The following is a 14,067-nucleotide window of genomic DNA, read 5'->3' on the forward strand; positions in this document are numbered from 1 at the left end:
TATAGTACACCCCTAAAATTTCAGATTTCTATATTTATTTTTGAAGGAGAAAAATGCTCATCGAAAAAACGACAAAATCCATACGAGGGTGGTGGTTTGGTTTTTGTGCGAATTCGGCAAGAACGCGCTTTCGGGGGTAGTTTTACGCATAGAATCCGAAACTCGCAAAATGAGTAGGGTACATCTAAAAAAACCACCCGTCACCCCCTAGGGTGGAAGGGGTGACTTGAAATTACGTGCGCTCTTAGTTCTTCCCATCTATAGTACACCCCTAAAATTTCAGATTTTTATATTCATTTTTGACGGAGATATTCCAGGTACCCAAGAGCTACTACAGTCCAACTTAAGCCTACCACACCACAAGTTTTTAGTTTTAAAATGTAAGGTTATGTTTGAAATTTGGCTTTATTCATGAAATGGCGGGAAAATTGATATATATCAGCTATTAACATAAATATAATAGCTGATATTTTTCAAAAATTGATATATATCAATTTGTTATATATTTTCACTCACATCACTAGTTTTTTTTCTTCCAGAGTTCTAAACAATTACATGGTATGGCAAACCGTAAGGGTATTCGCCATGTGTCTGTCCAAAGACTTCAGGGATGCCTACAAGGGCTTAAGAACGGCCTTGATGGGCTCGGAGGGGGGAGAAGAACCGCAGTGGAGGTACTGCATTCAAGACACTAACACGGTGCTCGGTGAGTTGTTTTTTTCTATAAAAATCTTACCGATGTAGTTGTTTCTGATATTTATAATTCAAAGGTTTTGCTATCGGCGCCATCTTTGTCCGTGAGGTCTTCCATCAGGATTCCAAGATCCAGGCTGAGGTGATGATCAACAACGTGAGGAACGCTTTCAAGAAAAATTTCAGTAACTTGAAGTGGATGGACGAAGAGACCAGGAAGGTTGCCATTGCCAAGGCTGATGCTATATCGGACATGATTGGTAAGATAGTATACTGTTTACAAGAGATAATTTCAGAAAATGGGAGATTGAAAAAAATATGTACCATATTTTTGGAATTAATTGGCCACATTTAAGATTCGAATTCTAAGTCCTGGAATCCTAGAATGTTTGAAAATGCCTCCTTTTCGAGATACTGAGTATTGAAATTTCTAAAATATCTAGGTTTATTATTGATTACTCTATTATAAATTAAATTAAATTCAAAAAATTAGTTCCTAAAATAAATCCAATTAATTGAAGTAAAACAATGTTCTTCGATAACAAAAATATATTTAATCTCCCAGATAAAACCCCTAACTGCTGATATTGCAGGATACAACTACTCTGAGGGCTATATATGTCCTAACTGGCACTGAATTATACCAGCAATACCCAGTAATAATTATTGAAAGTAAAAATATGTCCAAATGTTATTAATATAAAGACACATTCCTGATATAAGTGAATTTTGTTAAATGTTTCAAAAAAAATACCTTGTATTTTTGTTGTTCAAACATTACTATAGAATAAACATGGGAAAGTAGCTACTATTTTACAGTTTAAAATCATTGTTTCTTCGGGTAGCCAATTGCGAACAAAATTAACATTTAAGAAAGTTTCTTTTTTCATACCAGCACACATATCCATGCTTTTCTTAGTAAGTACCTATATTGTAGATGTAGACACTTATTGCAGTCTTAACTTTTATATGGTAATATTGGCTGAAGGACTTCGGTTGATGGTCATTTGATTGCCTCTGTAAAGTATGTTTATTAATATTATTTTCGAATAAAGTACACAGCCGACAAAAAAAATTCAATGAGTAGACCACCATACCCATATATTTTTGGATCAATGGATCCGAATTTAGTGTCCGGAAGGTTATTTGAAGGTCAACTCTTTTTTTTATAGTAATACCATTTTTGTCCCTGGATTATTTGAAGGTCAGCCTTTGATTTTTTATGGTATGTAATTTGTGACCACGGATTTCAAAAGAGTGAGAAAATTTCTGTTCGGGGTCATTTTTTCACTTTTACAATCATTTGAAGGTCAAATCCACCTTTCCAACTTCTGAGTTTGGACCACCTTCTGGTGACCTTGGATTTGACCTTGAAGGCCATATTCAAGGTTATTTCAAGGTCAACTCTGTTTTTTTAAAGGTATACTGTAAATGCAATTTTTAGGATTTGGTATCTCAATTTGGGGTCCAGTTTTTGATAAAATTACACTCCCGCTACCGATATCTCCGAAATGAAGAAATTTATTTTAGTTCCGGAAACTGGGGTTGTTGGGTCCCTCGAATAGCTTCAAATTTCAGTTAGTTCAAATCCTTCTGTATAGATGGCGTGGCGATACTAAAAAATTTTTTGATTCCTAGATCGTGGAAATTCAGATGTGAAAGATTGAAATTTTGAGTAATATTTGTAATATAAAGTTTTTCCCAATATTTACTTGTTTTCGAGACATGTTGACTTCAATATGCAATGTATGATGTAACAGGAAAATCTATTAATTTATTTAAATCACACTGAGACTAAATATTCTTTTAAAATATTGTTATAATGGCTTTATTCACACCACATACTAACTAACAATAAATTATAAAAAAACAAATGATCAACTACATAAAAAAAATGTACAGAGATAAATCTTATAATTAGTATACTTAGTTAAATTGAAAGACGCAAGCTGATAAAACTATATGTTGCGGGTCGACCGAGTAAGGTGTATGTAAATTCTCGCATCGATTTTGCCAAGTATTTCTGTGTTTTTAAACTGATTTATTTGTTGAGTGCATTCGTAGTAGTCCATTCGGTGGATCTGTGCATGCCCTCGTCTGTGATGAATTGGATTGCATCGATATCATCTGGTTAGTGTGCAAATCTATTTTGTTTGGGTACGGGTACCACTAGGTTGCCGCCAGTGGCGGCAACTTCACACTTTGCCATGTCTAATTGCGCTAAATGTAAAATCGTCAAGAATGAAGGTATTGTTGGCTGTGAAGGAACCTGCAAGAGATGGTTTCACTACTCATGTATTGGTCTTAACAGCGTTGAGTTCTCCATGTTAAGCAAGAGTACCAATTTATTTTTTCTTTGTGATGCCTGTAAAAAGAAGTGTTCTATTTTAGAAAATAATACTGCTAAGGAATACAGTGCTAATCTCCAGCGTGTAAACGATGGCTTTGCTAAACTTTACTCCTCTGTGGACCAAAAACTTAATGAGAAGTTGGCAGATTTTACAAGTCTTTTTAATAAATTCAAATCTGATATTGTGACCCAATTCACCAATGAAGTCAAAAATATTATACAAAGTAGTTTGGGAGAGGTTATTCTTCCTAAAATTGATGAACTCAGACCAAAAATCGAGCAGATATCACCGCGCAGTGATCTAAAAACAAGTTACGCAAATGTTATGAAGAGACAACCGTCCCTCGTGGTTAAACCTAAAGCTAAGCAGGATCATGCAGTGACTAAGTCCGATATGATTAAGAATATTTACCCCGTTGGGTCTGAAGTTAATATTACGAAAGTAAGAGGAGTTCGAGATGGTGGTTTGATGGTTGGTTGTCGAAGTTCCAAAGATTTTGTTAAGCTAAAGCAACTGGTTAGTGAAAAATTAGGGGACTTTTACACAATTAAAGAGGTCCCAGCACTGAATCCTAGAGTCAAAATTGTTGGGCTGACTGAGAAGCTGGATGAGGATACTATTGTCAATAACATTAGGAACCAGAATACTAATATTGTTCATGAGGATAGTATTTTTTCTGTAATATCTGTTAATCAATCAAAAAAAAATAATAGAGTATATCATGCCGTGATTCAGACAGATGTAGGTACGTATCGTAACTTAATAGACAGTGCGAAAATATTTATTGGATATGATTACTGCAGCGTTTTTGATGCAATTGATTTGCGTAGATGTTACAAGTGCTGTAGTTATCATCACTTGGCGAGGCGGTGTTCATCTGATGTTGACATATGTACATTATGCGCTAAAAATCACAGACTTGAGGATTGTGCAAAACCAGCTACGTATTCCTGCATCAATTGCCTTAATTTTAACAAGAACAATAGAGACCCCGTCCGCACCGACCATGCCGTGTGGGATAAAACCTGCCATGTTTACAGCTCGGCAATAAAAAGGTTTAAAGAGAATATCTTATCGGATAAATAGCAATTACCTTTTTCTGGCGTTGGCGTTTGTAAAAACGAAGCCCTATCTACTGATTTACCGACTTTCAATTTATATTATCAGAATGTCCGCGGGGTTCGGACTAAAACAATTGAATTACTGATGGGTTGTTCCGTGTGTCTATTCGACATAATCGCTCTCGCAGAAACTTGGTTGAACGATAATTTTCATAATAGTGAATTAATTAACACAAATCACTATGATGTTTTTCGTTCTGATCGTGATTCTATTCATACTAACTCTAGTAGAGGTGGGGGTGTCTTATTGGCTATTGCTAAGCATTTTAATGCTTGCAAATTTGATCATAAGCTGCATTACGAAATATTTCAGGATCTCTTCTCTATTGATATTATTTCTATAAAAGTTAACATTACGAAAAATCGCAATTTGTATATATTTGTAATCTACGTACCTCCTAAAACAACAACGGATACTTACGAAAAGCTATTTTTTGCTTTTGAATCTATGTACGTGATATATGATTCCGATATTGTTGTGGTGGGCGACTTTAATTTGCCTAATTATATTAATAATACCACTCTTACTGAACAATCTCCACTTCATTTACTAAATAATTTTATAAACTTTTATGACTTCCATCAATACAACAATATTCTAAATCACAATAACAGGATTCTTGACCTCGTTCTCTCTAATGTCAGATGTTCCGTTTTCCACTCTTCTGACGTGTTGTTGCCGGAGGATCCTCATCATCCTGCTTTACTAATAGACTTCTTTGTTCCCAATAATGTTAAGAGAATAAGAACACAACTAAGTTCAAATATTAATTTTAGGAAAGCGAACTTCCCTGCCTTGTATCACGAACTTACTTTGACTGACTGGTCCTTCATGGAAAAAATCACATCTGTCAACGATCTTGTTTCTCAGTTTTATGAAACCTTAAACTCCATTCTTCTGAAATATGTTCCCAAAAAGATACCTTCAAAAAGATCCTACCCACCCTGGTTTAACAGAGACCTAATTGTTGCCATTAATGAAAAAGCGAGGGCATGGAAGAAGTACCGTTCCACTTCAAATGCTGAGGATCATATAAATTTCCAACGTTTGCGATCAGCTGTAAAAAGCAAAAGTAAACTGGCCTACAACACATATATCGCTGATATTGAACATCAATTAAAACACAGTCCAAATAAATTCTGGACTTTTGTTAACGCTAAGAAAGGTAATGCAACCATTCCAAATATTATGACATACGACAACATGTCGTTAAATGATACTAAACAAATTGCCGATTCTTTTGCTGACTACTTTGCTTCCTCATTCGTAAACAGGGACAATAGTGATCCTTTGAGAAGCACCAATTTTAATATTAATACCAATGCTCTTTCGGATGTAATTTTCTCATACAACGATGTACTTAATTCCATAAAAAAACTAAAACCTAAAATGACCATGGGTCCCGATCTCATACCTGCCTTTCTTATCAAAGATTGTGCTACTGTGTTTGCCAAGCCTCTTCTTATAATATTCAACCGAATACTGTCCACTCATACATTTCCCGATCGTTGGAAAACTTCGAAAATCTGTCCCATATATAAAAAAGATAACAGGAATGACATAAAAAATTATAGACCAATTGCAATACTATGTAATTTCGGCAAAATTTTTGAAATAGCCCTACATAATATTTTGTCATTTCACCTTAGAAATATTATCCTACCAGAGCAGCATGGTTTTGTTGAAGGGCGTTCCACGGTTACCAATTTGGCGTGTATGGCGCAGTATATCCATGAGGTGATTGATAGGGGAGGTCAGGTGGATGTCTTGTACACGGATTTTTCGAAGGCTTTCGACCGTCTTGACCACGGTTTATTATTGTCGAAACTAGATTCCGCGGGGTTGGGTTCTTCATTGTTGGAGCTCATGGCCTCTTACTTATCTGACAGAACTCAGTTTGTCCAGATTATGGGAGAAAGGTCATTGGAATTTGCTCAATCCTCAGGGGTTCCACAAGGTTCTGTCCTGGGGCCCTTGTTGTTTACGATTTTTATTAATGATATAGCATTGGATCTGGATGTGCGTTTCCTATTATATGCGGATGATATGAAGATATTTTGTCCCATAGCCAATGAACGTGATGCACGTAATCTGCAGAGAAATTTGGATTTGGTAAACTCCTGGTGCGCTGACAATAGATTACCTCTTAATGTGGCAAAATGTAATGTCATGTCCTTCAGTCGGCAGTTGAGGCAAATTTCGTATGACTACCGATTACACGGGTCCAGCCTAGTTCGGCCAAATGTTATTAAAGACCTAGGAGTCTATTTCGATCCAAAACTTTCTTTCAGGCAGCATATGGATTTTATAGTTAAATCTGCCTACAAGAACCTGGGTTTTGTCGTGCGGAATATGGCGGGTTTTCGGAATCCCAACACTTTTAAACTGCTATACGGTGCACTGGTCAGATCTAGACTGGAGTATGCGTCTTTGGTTTGGACTCCTATTTATTCTATTCATGTGTCATGCTTAGAAAGAGTTCAACGTCGATTTTTTAAACTAGCGGTGTTCGCGCTTGATGGTCACTACCCGCCGAGGGGCTTTCCGCAGGAGGCATTTTTCGAACGCTTCAACATGTGCAGTCTCGCAGAACGCCGAAAAATGTATTCTGTTATATTTTTGTTTAAATTGCTCAATAATTTAATAAAATGTGAGAACTTGTTGAGGCTAGTAGATTTTCATGTTCCTCGAGTGAATGCTAGAAATAGGCATCTTTTGGAATTAAAAAAAGGTCGAACCAATTTGTACAAAGCAGCGCCTGTTCATCAGATGTGTGCCAGCTACCTAGAAGTTGAATCACGGTTAGATTTATTCTGTTCTACCATCAGTTGTATTAAGCAGGTTTATAATGTACGCAACTGATTTTATTTTGTGACTTTTATTGTACTTTAGTTTTGTCTATTGTCTGTTTTTAATTAGTGACTGTTATTTTTTCTTTTTTAATGTTTTTTTAACTTTTATGTATGTATCTTTGACACTCTTCTTTGTTGTTTCTTTTGTTTTACATCATTTAGATGACTGACTTCCTGCTTCTTCTCCTTATCCTGTAACTGGGCTTTATCGCTCGTTGGATATTGTACTGATAAATAAATAAATAAATAAATAAATAAATAAAACTGTAATTATTGGAAAACTAATATGTGTCATCTGTCATACATGATTTATTTTAAACAATATTTTGTCTCGGTGTAATTTAAATAATATACTTAATAGATTTTTCTGTTACAGCATACATTGCATATTGAAGTTGATATATCTCGAAAACAAGTAAATATTGGGAAAAACTTTATATTACAAAAGTTACTTAAAATTTAAAGATCTCTCAGATGGACCATATTTCCGCGTTCCAGGAATCAAAAAATTTTTTAGTATCGCCACTCCATCTATACGGAAAGATTTGAACTAACAATTCTAACAATTTGAAGCTATCCGAGGGACCCAACAATCCCAGTTTTCGAAACTAAAATAAATTTCTTAATTTGGGAGATATTGACAGCGGGAGTGTTAAATAGCACACCCTGTATATCAAATTTTGTTGCCACCATTGAAAATTATTTTTATTTACATTATTTTGAAAAGTTCTATCAAAAAAAGTTTCAGGATAGTGATTATCCAATAAAATATTTTTCACGAATCCTTCATTCTTGAAAATTTGATCTTTTGAGGAAATTAATTTTAGTGTATCATATAAACATTTTACTACACCTTTCTTATTTTACTAAACTGGAATTCAAATTTTAAGTTTACCCAATTAATCTTGAAATACCCTGACTGTTTAACTCAACTTTTTTATTCCAGACCATCATTTGTTGCGAAAAATATTAGAACAACTACATTTTGATCTTAACATTTTCATTCTAGGGTACCCGGAATTCATCAAGGACATGAACCAACTGGACGAGCGGTTCGAGAACCTCTCTGTACGGAATGACACCTATTTCGACAACAACATAAACATAAACTACTTCAACCTGAAGAAAATGTTGGAAAAGATAAACGAACCCGTCAATAAAACGACTTGGAGTAAGCACAACTTTATAACATCGCCTTTGTTCGGAATAATTTTTTCCCCGTTTTTAGGCATGGCGCCTTCCACGGTGAACGCCTACTACACGCCGACCAAGAACCAGATGGTGTTCCCGGCGGGTATCCTGCAAAACCCTTTCTATGATCCCAATTTCCCCCCCAGTCTGAATTACGGTGGCATGGGGGTCGTGATGGGACACGAGCTGACCCACGGGTTCGACGACCAAGGCAGGCAGTTCGACAAGTACGGCAACCTGAACCACTGGTGGAAGAACAAGACCATCGACAAGTTCAAACAGAGGACCAAGTGCGTCGTGGATCAATATAGTAAGTGTAACATATTAAATCTGGCTCGATTGATGTAGTTTTCAGTTTATTGTTTTCGTTTTGTGCTTTACAGTCCATTCCTTGTTCGTAGTACTTCAAATAGTTTTAAGGAAACTAGACAGGATTGAATTTAGATAAAAATGACTCGGAATTTAAAATTTTCTCGTTTAGCAACATGTTCAACGCTTTGGCCTGTATTGTAGGCTGTCGGAACTAAATTATGTAAAGTGTCCTTCAGTACAGGCCGAGAAAGTGAATGCTTTTTTGTTCGTCGTTGCACACTGTGAATTAAACTTTATTAAATCTTAACAGTAGTCAATACAACTTACTATTTCAGTAAAATCTGTTATATTTAACATTTTGCAAGCCAATATATTGATCAAGAATTTGTTTTCTTACGTGCAGTATATAAATTGCGGTAAATTTCCTAGCTTCAATAAATTATCCAAAAAGTTGGAGATGCTGGAAGTGATTCCAATTTGTTGACCAATTTTGGAGATTTTTAATTAGGTATCTACAGAATCCCTTGTTCTACAATTTTGACAATTGTTTTTATTTTAAATATTTAAACAATAGATTACATATTTTTGTTATTGCACATACATTAGTTTGGCATAAAGCAAAGTTTCTGCGGGCTATATACCCTGACCGGCATTGAATTGTACTCGTAACACCTAGTACAACAAGTAGGATCAATCGTCAGTTTAACCCGCCTCACATACATCGGACATTTTGTTTTCGCCCAGTTGGCGACGGTCGTGCAAATAATTACCTGGCAAATTTTAGCAGGTTTCATCCTACAGTTCCTACCAGTGTAGCCATCAGAATGGTGTAGTTGGGAAGTAGCGCGATAGGTGGAACCATTTGCGCTCTGTGTATAAAGGTTATTATGATTTGTGATTTATTATTATCACGCCTGATTTGTATTTTTAAATCTTTCACTTGTACATTTTAATTACAAATTTATTTAAACTTACAAGTTTTTGAATAAATGCCAGTAATATACAGGGTTGAAAAATCCACATGGTCCAACTGGCTTTACATGAGAGTGACAAAGTAAAGTAAAGAAATCCGTGCGATAGACAAGGATGGCTATAGTGAAGACGTTTCATAATCTGAATAGTCACTGACCGTTTCGGGTTAGAAGTGGGAGTGACTATTCAGATTATGAAACGTTTTCAATGTAACTATCCTTGTCTATCGCACAGATTTCTATGACTTACTTTATTGCTCTCATGTAACGGCCGGTGTACCATGGCGACTTTCCGAACCTGTATATTTTTACCCTTCTGCCTGTATTGAAGACTGCCTGACACAAGGTGCCCTTAACTACAGGCTGGAAAGTAAATTTTAGGTTATTTAAAGGGCAATTCTGATTCGTGCCTTTTAGCTTGAATAGGGTGTTGAAATTTTAATGGGCGTTAAAAATCAACTGGCATTCTGTAAACTGCAACTCATTTAAAAATATAATGGACATCCACTATTTTCCATATACATGTGAACCCTAGTTTTTCATAGCTGTCAAATTATTAAAAAGGCATCTTATATTTACATTCTCAAGAAAGTTTGCTGCAATTTCTGTTGCGGTAACAATTATTGTAGAACCATTTTGCAGTTGGCAATTTATCTTTCAAGTACCACTGCTAACATTTCACTTCTAACATATCCCTTAAATAATAACAATAACTTAAAATTTTAATAATTTTGGTATACAGGATAGGAAAGTCCCCATGGTTCATCGGCTGTTACGTGAGAGCGATAAAGTAAGTCATAGAAATCCGTGCGATAGAGAAAGATGGCTATAATGAAGGCGTCTAATAGTCACCGCCCATTTCACCCTTCCACAAATAAGAAGTGGATCTTATTTGTGAAAGCGCGAAATGGGCGGTGACTATTAGATGCTTTCATTATAGCCATCTTTCTCTATTGCACGGATTTCTATGACTTTCTTTATCGCTCTCACGTATCGGCCGATGAACCATGGGGACTTTCCGACCCTGTATGGTAGGTATCCTCTACCAACAATCTATGATTAAAACTAAGACGTTTGGACTACTTTTTCAGATTTTTAACATCCTGTTGAAATTATTTCATATTAGGTGTAGCCTTCAGTTTTGACATATAGAATAGAAATCCATTATTACTATTTAACGAATTTGTCAAAAATAAAAATGTTTGCATGTGTTAAATTTAAGTGAGTTACAGAATTACCCGTTTAATTGGTGAAATTAATTTTGTTAAAACTGGGAAGTCGTCATTTTAATATGATTTCTGTGATGCAAAATATAATCTTTTTATTCTTCGGTTATATTTATTTAGAGAATTTAAAACAGTAAAAAGAATATTTGTTTTTATTCTATGGCCTGCACTGATGGCTGCCTGAGATGAGACGGTCTTGAGTACAGGCCGGTAAGCTATGCAATATTTAAACAGCATTTTCGACTTATTTGCACTTCTGCACTTTGTTCGCGTTGTATATACCTTTATCCTGAACGAACTGGGATAATTAAGGATGCAAATATTCTCAATTACACAGTGTTTAAAAAAAACAAAATAGTATTAAAATTATTTGTTCCACGTTTTAATAATCTGAATTTGTGTATTAGTATGCTTTATATAGCTTTTTTAATTTACACTGCAATATTCCAGATAAGTACAAAATCAATGGGAAAAACATTAACGGGAACCAAACACTGGGTGAAAACATTGCCGACAACGGTGGACTAAAAGCAGCCTACCACGCCTACCTAGAATTGACCAAAAGCCAATCAGAACCTCCAGCACTGCCCGGAATCAAGCTCAGTCACCGCCAGCTATTTTTTGTCGCTTTTGCACAGGTTTGATTTATTTACCATTTTCTAACTTAGAAAAAAACGTCTTTTTAATCCTTAAAAATCACTTGCTTTGTCCAAAATTACTGTAGAAGTTTCTTAATCAGCTGTAGGATTTTATAAGCAAAAAACTATCATTCGGAATTAAAAATTCTGATAAAAATATCATTTTCTTGTAGGTGTGGTGTTCGGCAGTGACGAAAGAGGCCACGAACCTTCAGATAGAAAAGGACTCCCACTCTCCAGCCCAATACCGTGTTATTGGGGCCCTGAGCAATCTCAAGGAGTTCTCGCAGGAATTCAAGTGCAAAGCGGGCTCGAAAATGAACCCAAGGAACAAGTGCGAGGTCTGGTAAGAGAGCCGGCCGACACACTGAGCTTAGTTTCTTAATGTATTTAAGTGACAGTCTGTTAAGTAAAGAGATGTTACCATCAAAGTGTGTGATATCTCTGTTTAAATTGATGTATCTTTAATTATTGTTGTTGCAGCTTTGTTAATACTTTTATTCGGGAATTGGAAACATGAGTTTTACTTTTGCCATGTTTTTTCGTTTGGTGTTTGACTCTGATAACAAAATTTTATTATTACAATATTTTTTAGTCTAGGGCCTGTACTGAAGGCTGCATTTCGTTTTCATACTAGGTGACCTCCGATACAGGACGAAGCATAGAAACATATTTGGTTACAAAAAATATTTTTGTTTACATTTTTGTTTTTTGTTAACTAACATTCTTCGAAGGCCACTTGTACACCAAGACATGTTTGGAAAGCCATTCATTCAAGTCGTCATTTTAAAAAGTGCGCCCCTAAATTATGTCGTGCGTACAATTCGTTTTTACTGTTAACTACTACTAGAAAATTGACCAAAATTTTAATAGTAGGTAATTTTCGGGCCTAATCTAAGTGTCCATAGGATTTGAACAGGACGTGTGCTAAATACTTACATACAGCCTATTAAAAATTGAATATGAAGTTCTTTTATAAAGAATCGATTACCTGTGGCTTATTTGTAATATTTACATCAATTGTAATATCACTATGGTACTGGAAACGAGTACTTTGTACGTGTTATAATATATACATATATATCGCAAGGCGTTTGGGTCCTAACAGAATCAACCCGACCGCCTTGGATTTTTTTTTATAGATTAAGGGTGGTTTATTTTATATTAGCGTGTACCTGATTTCTTCCTAAAGTAGTTATTTTTAATTTAAAGTCATTACAGCTAAAATTAACCCATTTTTTATGTATTTTGTCGGTTGTACGTATTTTGTCAGTGTTTAAAAAAAATAACTATTTTTCTAGAATATTTAAAATAATTTGAGTATTATTTCATGTCATTTAAGACGAAATCATACTGTAACCAGTTTTTTACATAAATCACCAATTTGAAGTTGTTCGGGGTCATGGCGTGTGTCTACTGAAAGGGTTGTAGATTTAACCTAAAAACAAGTCACGGCCCCGATGATGGCTTTTTATATAAATGATTTAGATTATAGTATTGCTATATCCCAGTTACTCCCCCATAGGTTTACATTTGGAACCTCCATATCAGTCTATTCATATTTATGTGACTATTTGTAACCCCTGGGTTCAGAACAGAACGTTTTGTGTACACTGTGTATATTTTTTACTGTGATAAAGAAGTAAATGTAAATATTTAGATTAAGGTGGTGTTTCATTTTAAAATAACTTCAACGGGATACAAAGAACTACCTGGAAAACTACACATAATTGTGTTTTATTTTAAAATATCACCCTGTATATTTATTTTTTAACTTCTGTACGGACTATTTATATTTGCCATTTATTTGAAATGTTTGCAAAAGATAAGATCATTGAGTGATATCGAAAGAATAAGGGGTACTAAAGTGGCACGCGATTGGTTGACGTGTATCGATCAACCAATGAAAACTGAGTGTATAGTTCTTGTTGAGTGTTTTATGTAGCGACATCTATTATTCATTAATAGTAGCATGCTGTAACAAATTCCTGTAAAAGGTAGGTATCTGTAATATCGCCAAATACTTTTATAGATTAGTTGGGCATCTGACGTATAGATGGTGCCACACGAAGAATTTAATAAAAGTATCAACAAAATTTAAAAGATTGTCTAATTGATCAGTTCCGAATTCTGTCATATATCAACGAAATTCATAAAAAACTTAGAATCTGTTTCAACTTTTTTTTGGAAATGTGCCCGCCTTTTCTCATAAAAGTTGTTAGTTTCGTTTTTTATTTTCCAAGAAAATAATTATAATTTTTAAAAATCTTACGTATTTGTTCCTCCAATAAATGGCACCACTTACATCTCGTTGATACTAGGATACCGTAAAAGTATGAAGTCAGCAAAATCAAACCGGTTTTTAGTAACTTCTTTGTCAATTATATTCAATCAAAATCTCTCAAAAACAAGACAAACTAAAATTATACTCTTAATCTTATAAATATTCTCTACTAAACAAGCTATAAAACGTCAGTTATAAACCTCAGAACGTCCTCTCATTAATCTAGTTGAGTAGTCGATGCGCGCGGTAGATACCAACCCTTCCCCACCCTTGTGGATACCTTTCTTAAGACAATTTCCCGTTCATCCTGTGTCGGTGACATACATCGAAAATCGTGATGGCGCCATCTCTTGTTGCAAATTTGTCCTACGTATTTCCACATAAAATTTGGTTGCCACCAAAGACAAAATGGAAAATTAAACACAAT

The 14,067-nt window shown here is 35.0% G+C and overlaps 1 protein-coding gene across 6 annotated transcripts in view; it reads left to right on the forward strand.

The window, feature by feature from the left end:
* Nucleotides 1-13,021, forward strand: part of LOC108912564 (endothelin-converting enzyme homolog) — a 62,008-nt gene extending 48,987 nt beyond the window's left edge. For all 6 annotated transcript variants that reach the window (XM_018717819.2, XM_018717816.2, XM_018717820.2 and 3 more), the window contains 6 exons: nt 540-706; nt 771-953; nt 8,028-8,189; nt 8,247-8,519; nt 11,169-11,356; nt 11,530-13,021. In XM_018717819.2, coding sequence (XP_018573335.1) covers nt 540-706; nt 771-953; nt 8,028-8,189; nt 8,247-8,519; nt 11,169-11,356; nt 11,530-11,706 — 1,150 coding nt within the window. In that variant the 3' untranslated portion in view covers nt 11,707-13,021. The remainder of the gene's footprint in view (nt 1-539; nt 707-770; nt 954-8,027; nt 8,190-8,246; nt 8,520-11,168; nt 11,357-11,529) is intronic.
* The last annotated feature ends 1,046 nt before the right edge of the window (nt 13,022-14,067 follow it).

This window comes from Anoplophora glabripennis, unplaced genomic scaffold, assembly GCF_000390285.2.
Source record: "Anoplophora glabripennis isolate ALB-LARVAE unplaced genomic scaffold, Agla_2.0 scaffold524, whole genome shotgun sequence".
Lineage (NCBI taxonomy): Eukaryota > Metazoa > Arthropoda > Insecta > Coleoptera > Cerambycidae > Anoplophora > Anoplophora glabripennis.